Source organism: Mus musculus, chromosome 5 (assembly GCF_000001635.26).
Source record: "Mus musculus strain C57BL/6J chromosome 5, GRCm38.p6 C57BL/6J".
Lineage (NCBI taxonomy): Eukaryota > Metazoa > Chordata > Mammalia > Rodentia > Muridae > Mus > Mus musculus.
In genome coordinates, this window is record NC_000071.6 from 93,480,184 (window position 1) to 93,498,963 (window position 18,780).

Sequence of the window (18,780 nt, forward strand, 5' to 3'; positions counted from 1 at the left end):
GGAAGGGAGATATGGCTGAGCAGTTAAGAGCACTGACTGGCTGCTCACGTTTTCCTTGAATCTAGAAATGGGTGATGTCAAGAACAGATGTGTCTCAACAACAAATGAATAAATATTAAGTGTCACATGCTGTGGATTTCTGATGTCTTTGAAAGTATCTATGTAAAGTAATCTGGACTTTTTGTTGTCCGTTAACTAATCTCAGCTATTTCTAAACAAAATATATTGAAAATAACCTAGCAATTAACTAAGAGCCAAGAATTTGTTACCTGGGTTCTGGTGCCTTTTATGATATGTAAGCATACATGGAATAGAACAGTAATATACATTAAAATATATAGAGAAAAAATGGTGAACATTGACAAACTCCTAATTTCCTCTTCCTCACTCTTGGAACAGTAGTTCAAACTCTGGAGTCCAGAGCACCCTATACAGCTCACCAACTGAGGTCAATGCACACACCTCAAACTCCACGTGCTCTCTTGAGCCATGCAATCAACATCCCCATTTTAAATAACTGAGCCATTTTTAATTTCTTTGTGAAATTGAGTCATTACTTTTTTATTTAAAGACTTCTTTGGATTGGTGTGTAGCTTCATGTATATTATGTGGATCTGTGCTTGTGAAAGCCAGGATCCACACAACCTAGAAAAGGGGGTCCTATCACCTGAAGACTGAGTACCTGTCAAGAGCAACCTGATTATTAGCACTGAAATCAAACTTTGCTCCTATGCAAAATCAGCATGTACCCTTAAGCTGTGAGCAATCTCTTCATATATGGCTTGTTTCTTTAAAGAACTTGAATGCATTATTATGAGTAAACCTCAGGTGAGTTCACTGGTCCCAAGGAACAAGGCCAGAGAACTGAACATTCAGACAGGGAGACAGGTTGTGGGGAAAGACAGAAAGAAGGAACCTGAGAGAGGTGTGTTGTTTGTTTTTTAGTCTTCTTCTATCCCTTAAGCTGGCCTAGATGTCCATGTGTACCACCATAGCTGATAACTTTACCCACCTTCCAAAGATTGAATTGTGACAGGCCTGGCATCAATGTGTACATTTTGACTTATCTCCAGAGGGCATCTGTTTAGATATGCTATTCAATTCAGACAGTAATACTTTACCATACAGAAAGGGGTATAATGACTAGGCAGAGGGAGATTTTTGTTTCTTTTATTTTTATTGCAACTGAAGACTTAAAATACAAGTCTTTTTGAAAGTAAATACTTTATGTAGCAAAGGTACCTGCATAATAGTGGGCACCTTTTTATACACTATGTTTACTTCATAGAGTTTGGGACTCCAAGGGAATAGAGCTCTAGAGACATGTGGCATAAAGACTGTATATAGAGGTTCTTGTTAGTAAGCTCATTAAGGCATGACCAAAAGTTCAGGAGTTCAAAGCTAGAATGGAAAGCCTGTTTTTCTTTGCTTTATGTTGTCTTCTTACCTTTAGGCATCTTTGATGGGTCCAAGGTGCCTTGTGGTCTCAACATACTGGATATTAACCATCTGTGATCATTTTAATCCCTCTTCACAAGATTTGTGTCTATGTTGCTCACATTAATGTAAATGTTTTGTGCACATAACTGATCAGCCACCCAAAAGTGTTATACGTGTAGCCCAGGCAAGAGACTAGGGAAAGATGTGTCAAGAAAACTTTTATTTTATACATGCCATATTCACCTGGAACTTTGCTTCCTTCATAAAACAACAGTGTCTTTCCAAACCTGGACCTATTCTATCATCCTGACACTGAACCTGGTAGTAAGGTTGGAAAAAGTCCAAGACCCCGGGGAGACATCATCCAGGTTGATAGGTACACAAAAAGCATCTATATATACTGTCTGGGCAGAAGCCACATATAAATGCCAAACTGTTTTTCTGACTCCATCATGCCCCTGGTCCAACAGTCTATTGGAATAGTCCACATTTCAATCTAAGCATTCAGGGTCCCAGTCACTACCCATCTCTTTACTTCTAACCATATGGGAAGTGTCTGAAGTCACAGTCTCTGAGCACCTTGGATGAGAGATGTGTCCCAAGCATGTCATTTATTCATAGTCAGAAGTCCTGTATCCATGTTTACTGCAAACAGGAACAAAGCCTTGCCCCCTGGCCATAGACACAGGTCTTGCCACAATTTTGGCAGACATTTGTTGCAAAAGATATGCTCTTAGGCTCTCTTTTGGCCCTGAGGGTATCCATGAGCTCCTGACAAAGTTCCACAAATCTTTCTCTGGAGACATGACCCAATGCATCATAGCACTCCAGAGGGACAGGGTATTGTTCCACATTCATCTTGCTCCAGGTGGCTGTGTGCTGCAAAAGGTCCTTCAGGATGGCCATGGAGAAGTCATTGCTGTAGAAGTTGATCTGGTTGAGCTGAGAGCATTGACTGAGGGCGGGTAAGAGGACAATGAGCTGGGAGTCCTTCATGCTACACCACTGAAAATCCAGAGACTTAAGAGTACCTGCCAGTTTTCCTAGGAGACCTCTCAGAGGCATAAGATCGAGAGCAAATAATGTCACTCCTCTGATTTCCAGATTTTTTAACTTAAAAAGGTTGTGACAGCAGGAAAAGGAATCCAAGTCTGTCTGTGAAATTAGGCAGTGAGTGATGGAGAGGGTCTGCAAGGGCGTCCTCAGGCACCTAGGGATAGAGGAGACCAGAGGGTTAGTTCTGGCAAGTGGTGTTGTAAAGGTTTGGCTGGGATGTACACAGTGGTAGAATGAACCAAGTGCCCCAAGGTCAGTTTAAGTAAATGATCAAGGACAACATCTGTGATGCTTCCTGTTGGAAACTGCTCAGTCATGACAATCTCGCAATTCACCCTTGGGCCTCACCCTCAAGCCGAAAACCAGTTCATCACTTAAGCTAAGAAGGCACACAGAAGCTGGGCTTGATGGCACATGCCTTTAATGCCAGCACTCAGGAGGAAGAGGCAGGAGGGTTTCTGAGTTCCAGGACTACACAGAGAAACCCTGTCTCCAAAAGACCAAAAAAAAAAAAAAAAAAAAAAAAAAAAAAAAAAAAAAAAAGCAAGCAAGCAAGCAAGCACACAGAAGATTGAGCTTCCAACCCAAGAAACCCCTGACAGGATTTTGATAAACTCATTGAATCTGCATTCTATCATTCCCTCTGCAGTCATGCTGGCTCTAAGTTTCAGTCCAAGTTATACTCCTTGTCCCATGCACTCAGTGCTGCTTGGGCTCGCTCAAAACATTTCATCCAAGGGAACTGGGCAGAGATAGAAGGCTGTTCCCACAGATCTGAGCATATAGTTCATGTTCACACTGAGCTGATGTGTACCCTGACACCTTACTACACACTCCCCTGCTGGTCCCTTTCCATTTGATTGAGTGGGCATGATTGACGAAGAATTACAGCCCATGCTTACTAGAACTGACCTCCCCTTAGATCAAATCACTTCTGTACTCCATGAGTGCTTATTTCAGTTGACTGAATTAACTTGTAAAATTTCCCTTGCATATCTCAGTATACATGGAAACAAGACATAACTTTCAGAGTGTTATGAGTATCTAAATTTTGTTCCTAGTGAGTGGCAGGCATTATGTACCACTAATCCTTAAGAGAAGAGAGACAGATTTGCTTTGGTAGCTGACTTGCTTACCCTAGGATCTGATGCAGGTGGTCTCTGAGAAAATGGACACGTTTCATGAAGACATGTTGGAGACAGTTGAATTTGGAAAACTGAGAAATAATCTTTTTGATACACTTGACTTTTGAGGCCCCTGTTATATTCATAATAGGGGAGGTATTCTTGTGGAGTGGTGCCAGGAAGACTTTTTCAAGATTTTTCATCTGCCCAAAGTAGGGAGCAAAATGTGCCAGCCGCAACAGAGTCCAGTCGGTATACAGTTCTAATTCTGTAATGTGCTCTGGATGAAAAACATTCATGATTTCTCTGATAACTTTGTCTGGTGCATCCCAGATCTTCATCTTTGTACAGCAGAAATTTATGGACCCCTTTCTCTGCTTGGCCCAATTCAAGAAATATGCTTTTTCTTCATTGAGCTGAGAACTGATTGACAGATCAACTATGATCTTCAGACGCTGCCTCAGTGCATATCTGGGAAGGGCCTTCACTACTTGCTTTTCATCCAAGGTCTCTGCATCAGAGTCACTGTCATTTGCATCGCTCCCTATGTTCCAGAAGCCATGGTGCACATTTCTCATGTCGAGAACCTGAAGTTTTGGCCTCCTGTGGGTGAAACTTATGAATGTCAGCAGTCTTCTTGATACATATGTCTAAACTCAGGTCTCCTCCCTGCTAAAGCTTTTTTTTTTTTTGAGACAGGGTTTATCTGTTTAGCCCTGGCTGTCCTGGAACTCACTCTGTAGACAAGGCAGGCCTCAAACTCATAAATCCGACTGCCTCTGCCTCCCAAGTGCTGGGATTAAAGGCGTGTGCTACCATGCCCCACACTGCTACAGTCTTTGTTTTTAAGCACTTTGATATCCAAGGTGGACTCAGGCATGCTACAAAAGCTTTCCTGGGCTTCTGTACACTTGAATACTTTTCTTTCACTAAGGTATACATCATTTCTATTACTATTTCTACTACTATTATTATTACTATAATAATAATAATAATAATAATAATAATAGTAATTATTATTATTATTATTACTGTGAAGGCCAGGGATAGGCTCATTCTACTGTGAGGCTAAGTCTACTCTAGTCCATATTCAAGTCTAATCCATATCCAAATGTGCTCTCTACAAGTAAAGAGTAGATTTCAAGAACCTTGTATCTCTGCTTGTTTATGCAATCAGAAGCATCTAATAGACTTAGGACAAAGCCATTCTCCCTGGCAATGTCTACTGTGTACTCTTTACGCTCCCATATACAATACTTGGATATGCTTACCCGGGGGGAAATTTTCTTGTCAGTCTCCTGTCTACACCATCTAGCAGAGCTTGCAAGGTTTCCAGGTTATGCATATTTATCAATGGCCCCACAGGGAGATATTGGAAAGGCCAGGCTGCCACCATTGTCTTTATGAGCGAGTTGTGTCTGCCAGCAAAGGCCTCTTGGAACAGCCATGGGACGTACACAGCTGGCACGCTCTCCAGAGGGGATATGGCCAAAGCCTCATCTCTCAGCTGTGTCTGCCTTGCTCGCTTCTGGAGTGTGGGTGGGGTCTGACCACTCATCCTCTCAGGTCTTCAGGAAGAAGGCTCCTGGGGAAGCATTTAGAAAAGAATACATATTCAAGACAACTTTATACTACTTCCTCACCACCACATTAACCATTTAGTTTCTGAATTACTGCTCTAGAGTTACAGTGCTAGAGACATCAATTTATTTCTGTATCCTAAACTGGTGGTGTAAAGACAGACTCCCACACTGGCATCATGGGAGCCTCTCTAGTACTCTAATGGACACATAATTTTGGGGTCAAAATATTTTTATGTGTTTCCCTTTCTTTACAAAGGAAAGAATGAAAGGAAGCTGACCTGTCCAACACGTCCAGTTATTTGAGGATCTCGAGGGGACCTCCTCCTAATAACTTAATAGGAGGTAGAGAGAGACGAGGGCCTTGTACGAGTAAGGACACGGAAACCGTTCTGAAGTTGTATCAAGACCCCAATGTATTGAGAAAGATCCAAGGCTTAAATGCACAAGCAAAAGGGGAAGTACAGACACTTATCAGTGGGAGGGGTGGGCCAATACAGGCAAAAGGAGAAGTACTTATGGGAGGGGGGCAATAGAAATTCTTTCTTTTGGCAGCTACACAGGGAAGCAGGAAGCTTGGTGGTATCAGGGTGTGGTCAGGACATCAGTGATGACCTAGGGCTAGAACATCCCATGGTTCTCGGAATCCATGTGTCCCTGGCCCGCTCTTGACCCCTTTTTCTTCTCGGTGGGAGAGGCCCAATTCAGAGATCAAGAGTTGTCTTAATAGCTCCCAACAGGAAGCAAAATGGAAGAGATTCCCAGGACCCAGTACAGATGATCCTAGCTGAAATATGGAACATAGAGGAGATAGAACTTGAAGAGGACACCCCAGTCGATATGCATGGCTCCCTAATGAGGGAAGGGGCCACTCATCCATCTCAAAAATTTTAACCTAGAATTGTTCCTGACTAAAGGAAAAACAGGGAAAAGAGATAGTTCAGAGACTGAAGATTAGGCGCTTGAGAGACTGGGATCTTGGGATGTATAAAATCAGCAGACACCAAACCTAAACACTATTGCTGTTGTCAACATATGACTGTCCTCTGAGAGGCTGTGCCACCACCTGTCTAAGGACAACTGCAGATACTCACAGGCAACCTTTGCATTGAGCATGTGGACCCCAATGGAAGAGATAGGGAAGGATTTAAGGAGATATAGGGGATTACAACCTCATAGGAAGAAAAACAACATCAACTAAGTGGACCTCTCAGATTTCCCAGGGACTAAGTCTCCAAACAAGGAGCATACATGATTGGGTCTATGGTTCCTGATAACATATGTAGCAAATGGCTTATTTCAGAGAGGAGGCTCCTTGTCCTTTGGAGGCCTATTGTCATAGTGAAGGGTGAGGCAGGAGTGTGTGGGTAGGTGGGGGAGTAATGTTTTAGAGGTAAAGGGAAAGTATCATGGGAGGGGATTTGTGAGGTGAAGCCTGGAAGAGAGATAACATTTTATATGTAAATATGTAAAATTATCAAAAGGGTGGGGTGATGAGAAGGAAGAATGTGATGAGGAACAAATGGCAGACCAGGAAGGGAATAATGACTGGACTGTAAAACTAAGTTGAAGAGAAATTGAATTTAGTAGTAAAAAAGAAAAAAAAAAGGACAAACAACACAAAACAACAAAGAAACAGACCAGCAATCAAACAACAACAACAACAACAAAAACAAACAAGGAAAGAAACAATAATACAACCAAAAAGTTCCTGTGTTGTATAACAATATTGAATTTCCAGTAAGGAGGATAACATCTGTGGGTTCCTACCAAGACTGTCAGGCTCACCTTGGTTCCAAAAGCAGACGTTATCCAAAAACCACAGCTATGTGAAAATGATCTAAAGCAAAGACTAAGGTAAGACATTTGAGTAACTTACAAATGTAATTCCAGCTACCAGGATGATCAGAGTTAAAGATGATCAAAGTTACATGAGCTAGGGACTCACAAAAAAAAAATCATCATTTCAGTGAAAGGAAATATGAAAGACCACATTAGTCAGAATGATCTGATTTCAGCTAACCCAGAGCAACACGCCCAACATCTTAGAAAATTCTTGTGTCAAAAAATATATCAAGCACAGTAATGAAATATACAAGTTATCTTAGAGATATAGTGGAGATGAGGCTAAAACGTCATCGGGAATGAAACCCAAGGTCTTCAATGTGTTTTACTAAAGAGACAGAAAATGAAATTTCCTGTACTACCCCGGAATCTAAAGGGTTTCAAATCAAACTGCTTGACCCTAGGGAAACCAATTACATACCAGTTCTGAGTACTGCAGATAGGTCTCTGAGTCCTAGACAACCCTGGTAGTTACCCAATCTCCAGATCTGAATATTTTCTGTCTCCACTGAAGCCTCTCTGAATAACCCTTCCTATTGCAGCCATGTAATTCAACCTCAAACTAGAATTAGATTGGATGGTTAAACTCTGCCCTTTTAATTCTATATGTAACATCCAGCCATTTCATTGATTGCACCAGAGCTCTCAATGAGAATACCTCCATAGCATACCATACCACTCAAACATTTCACTTGTTACTTAATAAAACATCACTGAATTTGTAGATTTTCTCCTTCATTTGCCTTATGATTACATAGTTTTGAGGTTGCTACAGGATTGGGTCTTGCTGTGAAGCCAGGGTTGTTTCTAAACTCTAAGTTCTAGCAATCCTCCTGCCTCAACATAGTTCTTGCTGCTAGGATTAATGTTGAGAAACACCACACCTGGGCCAATTTTATTCATGTGCACAAAGTCAGTCTGATTTGCCTCAGATCAGGGTTTAATCTATTGATGATCATAGAAAGAAAATAATTCATCGATATTATTGTAACTGGATCTGGGACAAAGAGTTTTTAATAGACAGGAGTATGTTCTGGAGCTCAAGGCCTGAATTGGATGTTTTTTCAATAAACTGCAGTAGCACCTACATAAATGTTAGAGGAAGGAGCATTGTCTGATTCCATTAACAGTGTCCAAGTGTGCTGGGTGTGCACTCAGTGTGTAAGGAGCTACCCAGCATACAGCCATTCCTCTCTCCAGCACTGTATGCAGCAGACATAATGGCTATGCCTGGAAACTCAACAGTTCAAGAGTTGAACTGTTGAAGCCGGGGAATCAATTCAAAGCTGTCCTCAGCCTTATGGTAAATAGAAGGACAGCTTGAGCTTACATTTGAGTCTACTTCTAAATAGACCTAAAGGCAAACAGAAATTGGAGGGTCTGAGGGAGATGTTGCCTTTGGCTGACAGAAAACAGATAATGTGTCAGGTTTGATATGACCAGAATGATTTGCCCAAGATGAAATCAGGAGTGGGACATGTGCCAAAGAGTTTGCTCCACAATAATGAGCACCTATTAATACTCTATTCTGAACACCTACATGGTGGCTTGAAATGATCTGTAACTCCAGTTTCCGGAAACCTGAAAACTCCATCTGACCTTCTTGGACACCAGGCGTTCATTTGCTGAACATTCATACATTCAGGAAAAACACCAAAACATGGAGAACAAAACGTTTTTTGTTTTGTTTTGTTTTGTTTTTTTTCAAGACAGGGTTTCTCTGTGTAGGTCTGGCTGTCCTGGAACTCACTGTGTATACCAGACTGGCCTCGAACTCAGAAATCTGCCTGCCTTTGCCTTTCAAGTGTTGGGTTGGGAATAAAGGTGTGTGCCACCACTGCCAGGCTAAATCTTTAAGAGAATTAAATTTGTAAAAGGAATGGTGGCAAACACCTTTAATCCCTGTACTCTGTAGGTAAAGGTAAACTGGGCACAGTGAGTTCAAGGCTAGTTTTATCTAAGCAGATAATTCTTAACCAGTGAAGCCTAAGGACTAAGGGTCTGTTTTACAATTAAGGCAGAGCAGGGTGGGGTAGCACCTGACTTTAATCCCAGCACCCTGGAGGCAAGGGGAGGAGCTGGATCTTTAGACCCCAGACTGATCTACAGATTAAAGTGTGGGACAGGGAGGGCTCCAAAATAGAGAAACACTCTCTCAAAACCCAAACCAAACCAAATAAAAACAAAATCTAGTTAGGTGAGAGATGCTACAATAGGCCTTTAATCTCAGAATTAAGGAGGCAGATGTAGGTGGACCTTGGAGTTTCAGCTAGTCTGGTCTACAATTTGAGTTCTGGGTCAGCCATGTCTGTTAAACAGAAACTCTGTCTGAAAAAAACTAAAAACAAAAAATGGAACAAAAAAGTGTTTTCTAAGAAAAAACTTTAAGGGAGCTTACTTAGTAGGCTGTGAGTTCCTCAGTGATCAATGGCACTTGTTACCAAGCCTGAATTCAGCAATGGGACCCACAGGTTTAAGGAGAGAAACCACTTCAGGGTCTAGTGGTTTCTAGACCACCAACACATTTTTGGGATCCAGCAAAAATATGAAGACATTGATGAAATATAAGTCCTAGGTAACTGTTACATATTGTAGTATGACAAAACAAAGAAATGGAGGATAAAGAACCAATGAAAAACCACAAGGAATACATATAGATACAGGACAGGATCTCACACACACAAGAATCCAATAAAAATACAAAATTGGTAGCCCTAATATATGAGCAAAGGTCCCAAAGGGGATAAAAACTCTGTAGAAGTCCAACAGCGTAAATTAACCGGGACCTTTGGGGCTCTCAGAAACTGAAACCCCAACCAAAGAGAACATGGGCTGGGCATAGGCCTCCCCACACAGATGTAGGAGATTTTTAGCTTGGTCTTCACGTCGGTCCCCTAACAACTGGACTGAAGGCCACTTCAGAAGCCATTGCCTGTTTGTGGGGTGTGTTCTTCTAGCTGAGCTGCTTTGCCTGGCCTCAGTGGGAGAGGATATGCCCTGCCTTAAAAATACTAAAAGTACCAGGGTGTGGGGATACCAAGGGAACTTCCACCTACTCAGAGAACATGGTAAGAAGGTACCTAGAAGTAGTGAACTAGGGTCTGACCTGGAAAAGAACAGTTAGTGGGGGATTTAAGGTAAATTAAAAAAAAAGAATTAAATTAAAAAGCAAATCCAAAAAAACCCAAAAGAGGCCTGTCAAAACATTATGAGACCTAGGACCTCCAAAGAGGCCTCTGAGTTCACTTTGTGTTGGCCAGTAGACCTGCCCATATGAATGAGACTTGTACCCTCAAGGAGAGTCCATTTGAGAAAACTAATTTTTCATTTGTAAATGGTTTTCAGTAATTTCTGGGTTTGGGATAGGAGCTTGTGTCAGTCTACTTTTTTCTCAACACTGATACCCCATGTGGAATAGACCCACACAAGCCCTGAGAATTCTACTTTAGTCTACTTTAGTCTCTCTCTGTGTGTGTTAGTTCTCCTGTGTTTGTTTAAGAAGCTCTGGCTTCCTTGATGTCCACCATTTCCTCTGACTCTATTCCTCTTTCTTTGTTCTCTTCTACAGGCTTCCCTGAGCCTTTCCCCTTTAGGTCTGAATCATCCAAGGTCTCTGTGTGAGTGTGCGTGTGTGTGTGTGTGTCTGCATGTTGTCATAGTGCTTATTAAGTCTAGGAAAGGGAAGAGGATTCCAGAAACACTGAAGCTAAAGGTAGTTCCAAGCCACAATCACACTTGTTGGGCATTGAATTTATGTGTTCTGCAAATATCAGGTATTCTGAAAATCTCCTAATCCTAGAGATTTTCTCTCTGCCCAGGAAACCCTGATCATCTCTCCATGTCCACTGATCCTTCCTTTCTCAAACCTGCTCCGACTTTTTAGAATCATTGATGTTATGCCTCTCCCTGACACACTTTTTAACTTGTTTTGAAAATATTTTAATATAGAACAGGTTTGCCTCACACTATCTATTACAGGAAAGATACCATTGGATTTCTGAGCCTCTATTCAGACTCACGTGTTCTGGGAACACAGGCATGCCCCATTTGTCTAGATCATGCAGTGATTTATAACCTTAATTGTGAATGCCAAGCAAGGACTGTACTACTGGAGTCACACCACAGAATTCCCTCCAAGGTGGATGAAGCCATCCTCCTGGCTCTGCTTTCTGAGTACTACCATAGTAGAAGATTGGCAAAGCATAAAGCTCACCTCTTTATTCCAGAACTGATAAATAACTGTAAAATGTGATCAAGCCAGCTCTGTCAGGCAACAGGGTCTCAAGGTTGGGAATGATGATTGAAAAGACAATGACCATTAGACAACATTATTCCATGACTCCAGCCAGTGCTACGTCCTAAGCAGATTCACTTTTCTCTAGTCTGCTTTTATACCAGTCTAAATACATGCAAAGGATAAAGTCAGTTTTAGGTCAAAGAACAAACAAGGCAATAAACAATGTACCGAGTAAGGGGTCCCCAATGGAGATGTTAGTAAAAGGACTGGAGGAGCTGAAAGGGTTTGCAGCCCCATAGGAAGAGCAACACAACCCAAGAGCTCCCAGAGACTGAAACACCAACCAAAGTGTACACACATAGGGACCCATTGCTCTAGCTGCATGTATGTCAGTGGATGGCCTTGTTGGGCATCAATGGGAGGAGAGGCCCTCAGTCCTGTGAAGGCTTGATGCTCCAGTGTAGGGGATGCCAGGTTGGAGAGTCAGTAGTGGGTGGGTATGGGATCACGTTTATAGAAACAAGGAGAAAGGGGTTTGGATGAGGGTTTCCAGAGGACAAAATGGGGAAGGGGAGAACATTGAAATGCAAATAAATAAAATAACCAATAAAAGGTCTATTGACAAAAACAAACAAACAAACAAAGTCCCCTGATCACTATTTCTCTGGGCTTATCAAGATGAACAAGGTAAAACAATTGCCACACATTCCTCTGCCGAGTTTTCCTTGAGCTTTGCACTAGCCCAAGATAAATATTCTTATATGAGCCTACTGCACTGTCCTAGCCCAATGTCAAATTCTTGCCCAATTCCTACAAGTAGGCCCCAAAGGTTCTGCACAAGGATGTTTGTCATGTCCTCTTACAATGGTATTTTATGGTTTTGTGCATGTATTTTCAAGGACATATTATGGCTCCCAGGTGAATTTCCCTCTGGCCCATGCTGGTCACAAATGAGGAAAACATAACCAGGTGTCTTGGCTCACATAGTAATCCTTCCAGCCGGAAGACCAAGGCAAGAAGATCCCTGGGAATTGAAATTCTAAATTATCCCTAGGTAAAGAACAACCATGTTGTCTCAGAATATTATTTGAACCAAGAAGATCAAGAGCAAAAAGGAGAATAAAGAAATCGTTCAAACAATAAATAACCAAGCAAGCAAACAATAAAGTTCAATATGAAATATGCAACAGAGGGGAGACAGAACCTTAAGAGACCACCTCCAGTGGCTAGGAATGGCTTCTAGTTGAGGGAAAGTACCACACACCCATCTAAAAAAAAATTTTTTTTTGAGACAGGGTTGCTCTGTGTAACCCTGGCTGTTCTGGAACCCACTTTGTATACCAGGCTGGCCTTGAACTCAGAAATCTGATTGTCTCTACATCCCAAGACCTGAGATTAAAGGTTTGTACCACCACCGCCCAGCTACCGATCTCAAAAATTTTAACCTAGACTTGTTCCTGTCTAAAGGAAGAACAGGGACAAAAACTGGAGCAGAGACTGAAGAAAGAGCCACCCAGGAACAGGCATCCTTAGATCCATCCCATCAGCAGACATCAAAAACCTATAGAATGTTGATGACAAGATGTGCTTATATAAAGGAGCCTGGTGTGGCTGTCCTCTGAGAGGTTCTAATAGCACCTAAGACAATTGCAGACATTCACAGGCAACCATTGGACTGAGACCAAGGACCACAATCCTCTACAACAAATGTATTCCTAGAAGTATCACCTTCTCTGATCTGAAGTAGTATTACATGCCCATAGTATAACGAAAACTGTGTGGTATTGGCAGTAAAACAGATAAATTGATCAATGGAATTTAACTGAAGACCCAGAAATAAACCCACATAGCTATCAAGCATGGACGCTAGACTTTTAACAGAGAATGTTAAAGAGACATTGTAAAAAAGAAATCATCCCTATCCAATTGTGCCTGTCTAACTGGGCATCTGCATGTATAAGAAAGCAAACTGCTCTGTATTTATTATCCTCCAATACTCTCAAGTCTAACTGATCAAAACCTCAACATAATAATGGATACACAGCATGTAACACAAGAGGAAGTGGATGTACTTGTCAAGGTTTTCTAGAGTTAGAGAACTTACTGGTAGTCACTGTATAGTAAGGGAACTGATGATGACTCACAGTCTGTAGTCCAACTCCCCAACAATGGTCAGCAGCAGATGTGAATGGAAGTCCAAGGATCTAGCAGTTGCTGAGTCCCACACACACAGAGAAGAGAGAGTCTTTCTTCTTCCACTTTTGTCTAAGTCTCCAGTAGAAGGTGTGGCCCAGATTAAAGGTGTGTACCACCACACCTAAATCTGGAACTTACTTTGCCCCAGATGACCTTGAATTTATAGATCTCCTTGCTTTAGTCTCCTGAGATTCATAGCCACAATGCCTCGAGATCTCCATGCCAAGATCCAGGGCAGAATCTTGTATCTCTCAGTCTCAAGATCAGGATCACAGGTGAGCCTTCAAATTCTGGATTGCAGTTCATTCCAGATATAGTCAAGTTGAAAACCAGAAATATCCACTACAGTGGGGGATTAGCCTTGAACACACTGACACAGGAGATAAATTTCTGAACAGAAACCCATAGCTCAGGCAATAAGATCAGCAATGAATAATGGCACTTGATGAAACTGAAAAGCTTCTATTTGTCAAAGGAGTTCATCAGCAGGCCAAAATTGCAGCCTAAAGATTGGAAGAACATCCTCACCAACCCACATCTGACAGAGGGGTGATATCACTATAAATGGTGATAACCCTATAAATACACAAAGCATTAGATATCCACAAACTAAATACCTCAATTTAAAAATGGGGTACTATAGAATTATACAGAATATTTCAACAGAGGATTCTCTACATGCTGAGAAGCACCTAAATAAATGTTCAACATTCCAAATCATCTGACAGATGCAAATCCCAATGACTGTGAGATTCCATTATGCATATATCATTATGGCTAGGATCAAAACCACCACTGACAGTTCATGTTGGGGAGTTTATGGAAAGAGGGGAACACTTTCCCATTGCTGGTGAGAGTACAAACTTGGACAACCACTTGTGAAATAAATCTGACACTTTCTCAGAAATGTGAGAAACTGCCTACCTTCTAGACCAGTTTTACCACTCCTAGACATATAACCAAAGAGGACCCACAATACCAAAAAGACACTTGCTCAACTCTGTTCATAGCAACTCTCCCTCAACTGAAGACACCAGGCCTTCTGATGCTCATATGAACTCAGAGAGGCTGAAGCAGCATGCATATGGCTTGCACAAGCTTGTACCACATCTCATAACAGCCTTGAGAGAAGAAGTAGATATACGTTCCCATTCCCAACACAGAAGCTATCTCCAATCCATGAAGACTTGCAGATGAAACTCTGCTCCAGTCAATTGGAGTCTCCACGTGGAAGCAAATCCCACTATTAAGGAGAGCCTGAATGTCCAGCAGTTGGTGCCAAAACAAAGAAACTCAAAGGCATTTTAAAGCTTTTGTCTGAGAAGAATGTATCAGGCCCCTTTGTTTATTTATTTTGTTTTGCTTTTAAATTACAGTTCCTTTGTTTTTATAGTCAGGTTGCAAATTTCCTGTTTTTACTGGATTCCTCTGTCTTTGATTGTGCTCTTTATCTGTAAGGGATAGTTTTAGTTGTTGTTTTTGTTTGTTTGTTTGTTTGTTTCTTCTTTTGGGGTCTCTCTCTCTTTTTTTTTCTGTTGGTTTATTTTGTCCTGTTTCAACTAGTGTGTTTTTCTTTTGTCTTTGATTTCTGTTTTGTTTATTTGCTTTTGTTTTGTTTTGTTTTGTTTTGTTCTGTATTTTCCAAGTCATGGTCTCATTGTAAGTCTGACTGTTCTGTAACTCGCATAGTAGACCAGGCTGGAGGTCTTCTTGCCTCCTTCCAAGTGCTGGGATTACACTTGTGTTCTACTGCACCTGGCTTTGTCTCAGGATTCCGTAGCAGCACTGGCTGCTCTGACACACAGCTCTGGTTTATTTCCCAACATTCACATGGCAACTTGTGTGTGCTGTATCCCTAGTGCTCTTAACTCCTGAACCATTTCTTCAGCCCGTACTAGGGAAACCTCAAGAAGGGACAACTTTGGACATTGTGTACACATGATGCCACTCGAGCTAGCCAAGCTAAAGGATCATACTACACATGGAGGTAGAGACAGGATCTTCTTTAGTTTGAGTGTAGCCTGGGTTATAGATGGAAACATTTTCACAGAGACAACCATAAAGAATGGGTGCTGGGGTTCAATACAGGAACGGTTTTCAATATTTAGACTTGATAAGAGAGAGAGTACAATTCTAGAAGCTTGGAAGTAGGGAGCTGTAGTTCCCTGGATTATGAGAGAACCAGGAACATGGAGAAGGCCTTTGTCTCCTTAAAGTGAGCTTTAGTCTTAAGAACAGGTTGTTATCTTTTTTCTTTTTTTCTTAGATACTTTCTTTATATACATTTCAAATGCTATCCCTAAAGTTCCCTACAGCCTCCCTCTACCCTGCTCCCCTACCCACCCCCTCCATTCTTGGCCCTGGCATTCCCCTGATCTGGGCATATAAAGTTTGCAATACCAGCCGGGCATGATGGTGAAGCCTTTAATCCCAGCACTTGGGAGGCAGAGGCAGGCAGATTTCTGAGTTATAGGCCAGCCTGGTCTACAGAGTGAGTTCCAGGACAGCCGGGGCTACACAGAGAAACCCTGTCTCGAAAAATCAAAAAAAAAAAAAAAAAACAAAAAAACAAAAAACAGTTTGCAATACCAAGGGTCCTCTGTTCCCAGTGATGACAGACTAGGCCATCTTCTGCTACATATGCAGCTAGAGATATGAGCTCGGGGGTACTGGTTAGTTCATATTGTTGTTCCACCTATAGGGTTGCAGACCCCTTCACCTTGGGTGCTTCCTCTAGCTACTCCACAGGGGGCCCTGTGCTCCATCTTATAGATGACTGTGAGCATCCATTTCTGTATTTGCCAGGCACTGGCAGAGCCTCACACGGGGCAGCTATATCAGGGTCCCTTCAGCAAAATCTTTCTGGCATATGCAATAGTGTCTGGGTTTGGTGGCTGATAATGGGATGGATCCCCCGGTGGGTAGTCTCTGGATAGTCCATCCTTTCATCTTTGCTCCAAACTTTGTCTCTGTAACTCCTTTCATGGGTATTTTATTCCCTATACTAAGGAGGAATAAAGTATCCACTCATTGGTCTTCCCTCTTCTTGATTTTCTTGTGTTTTGCAAATTGTATCTTGGGTGTTCTATGTTTCTAGGCTAATATCCACTTATCAGTGAGTGCATATCTAATGACTTCTTTTGTGATTGGGTTATCTCACTAAGGATGATAATCTCCAGATACATACATTTGTCCAAGAATTTCATAAATCCATTCTTTTTAAAAGCTGAGTTGTACTCCATTGTGTAAATGTACCACAATTTCTGTATCCATTCCTCTGTTGAGGGACATCTGGGTTCTTTCTAGCTTCTGGCGATTATAAATAAAGCTGCTCTGAACATAGTGGAACATGTGTTCTTATTACCAGTTGGAACTTCTGGGTATATGCCCAGGAGAGGTATTGCTGGATCTTCCAGTAGAATGTCCAATTTTTCAAGGAACCTCCAGACTGACTTCCAGAGTGGTAGTACAAGATTGCAGTTCCACCAGCAGTGGAAGAGTGTTCCTCTTTTTTTTTTTTTTTTTTTTTTTTTTGGTTTTTTTGAGACAGGGTTTTTCTGTGTAGCCCTGGCTGTCCTGGAACTCACTCTGTAGAACAGGCTGGCCTTGAACTCTAAATCTGCCTCCTGAGTACTGGGATTAAAGGTATGTGCCACCATGCCTGGCTTTTGTTGTTGTTGTTGTTGTTTTGTTTGTTTTGTTTTTGTTTCTCTCTCTCTCTCTCTCTCTCTCTCTCTGTCTGTCTCTGTCTCTCTCTCTCTTTCTCTCTCTCTCTTTCTTTCTTTTTTTTTTAATTTTTTGAGACAGGGTTTCTCTGTATAGCCCTGGTTATCCTGGAACTCACTTTGTAGACCAGGCTGGCCTCAAACTCAGAAATCCACCTGCCTCTGCCTCCCGAGTGCTGGGATTAAAGGCGTGTGCCACCACCATGCCCGGCTCTGATTTTGTTTTTCAAGACAGGGATATTCTGTGTAACCCTGGCTGTCCTGGAACTCACTTTGTAGAACAGGCTGACCTCTTACTCAGAAATCTTCCTGCCTCTGCCTCCCGAGTGCTGGAATTAAAGGCATGTGCCACCATGCCTGGCTAGTGTTCCTCTTTCTCCACATCCTCGCCAGCATCTGCTGTCACCTGAATTTTTGATTTTAGCCATTCTGACTGGTGTGAGGTGGAATCTCAAGGTTGTTTTGATTTGCATGTCCCTGATGATTAAGGATGTTGATTGAACATTTTTTCAGGGGCTTCTCGGTCATTCCGTATTCCTCAGTTGAGAATTCTTTGCTTAGCTCTGAACCCCATTTTTAAATGGGGTTATTTGATTTTCTGGAGTCCAGCTTCTTGAGCTCTTTGTATATATTGAATATTTGTCCCCTATCAGATTTAGGATTGGTAAAAATTCTTTCCCAATCTGTTGGTGGCCTATTTTTTCTTATTGACAATGTCTTTTGCCTTACAGAAGCTTTGCAATATTATGAGGTCCCTTTTGTCAATTCTTGATCTTATAGCACAAGCCATTGCTGTTCTGTTCAGGAATTTTTCCCCTGTGCCCATATCTTCGAGGCTTTTCCCCACTTTCTCCTCTATTAATTTTAGTGTCTCTGGTCTTATGTGGAGGCCTTTGATCCACTTAGACTTGAGCTTTGTACAAGGAGATAAGAATGGATCAATTCACATTCTTCTACAAGATACCACCAGTTGTGCCAGCACCATTTGTTGAAAATGCTGTCTTTTTTTCCACCGGATGGTTTTATTTCCCTTGTCAAAGATCAAGTGACCATAGGTGTGTGGATTCATATCTGGTTCTTCAATTCTATTCCATTGCTCTACCTGTCTGTCACTGTACCAGTACCATGAAATTTTTATCACAATTGCTCTGTAGTACAGCTTTAGTTAAGGCATGGTATGGTGATTCCACCAGAGGTTCTTTTATCATTGAGAAGAGATTTTCCTATCCTAGTTTTTTTGTTATTCCAGATGAATTTGCAGATTGCCCTTTCTAATTCGTTGAAGAATTGAGTTGAAAGTTGATGGAGATTGAATTGAATCTGTAGATAGCTTTTGGCAAGATAGTCATTTTTACTGTATTCATGCTGCCAGTCCATGAGCATGGGAGATCTTTCCATCTTCTGAGATCTTCCTCATTTTGTTTCTTCAGAGACTTGAAGTTCTTATCATACAGATCTTTCACTTCCTTAGTTACAGTCACACCAAGGTATTTTATATTACTTGTGACTATTGTGAAGGGTGCTTTTCCCTAATTTCTTTCTTATCCTATTTATCCTTTGTGTAGAAAAAGGCCATT

The 18,780-nt window shown here is 41.6% G+C and overlaps 1 protein-coding gene across 1 annotated transcript in view; it reads right to left on the bottom strand.

The window, feature by feature from the left end:
• Positions 1 to 1,643: 1,643 nt before the first annotated feature.
• The window catches only part of Pramel33 (PRAME like 33), a 54,505-nt gene continuing 37,368 nt past the window's right edge, over positions 1,644 to 18,780 (bottom strand). Inside the window, exons 2-4 of the mRNA XM_006535296.3 lie at positions 4,892 to 5,205; positions 3,633 to 4,223; positions 1,644 to 2,650 (exon numbers count right to left, since the gene is read on the bottom strand). Of these exons, the coding sequence (XP_006535359.1) occupies positions 2,083 to 2,650; positions 3,633 to 4,223; positions 4,892 to 5,178 (1,446 nt within the window). The 5' untranslated portion in view covers positions 5,179 to 5,205 and the 3' untranslated portion in view covers positions 1,644 to 2,082. The remainder of the gene's footprint in view (positions 2,651 to 3,632; positions 4,224 to 4,891; positions 5,206 to 18,780) is intronic.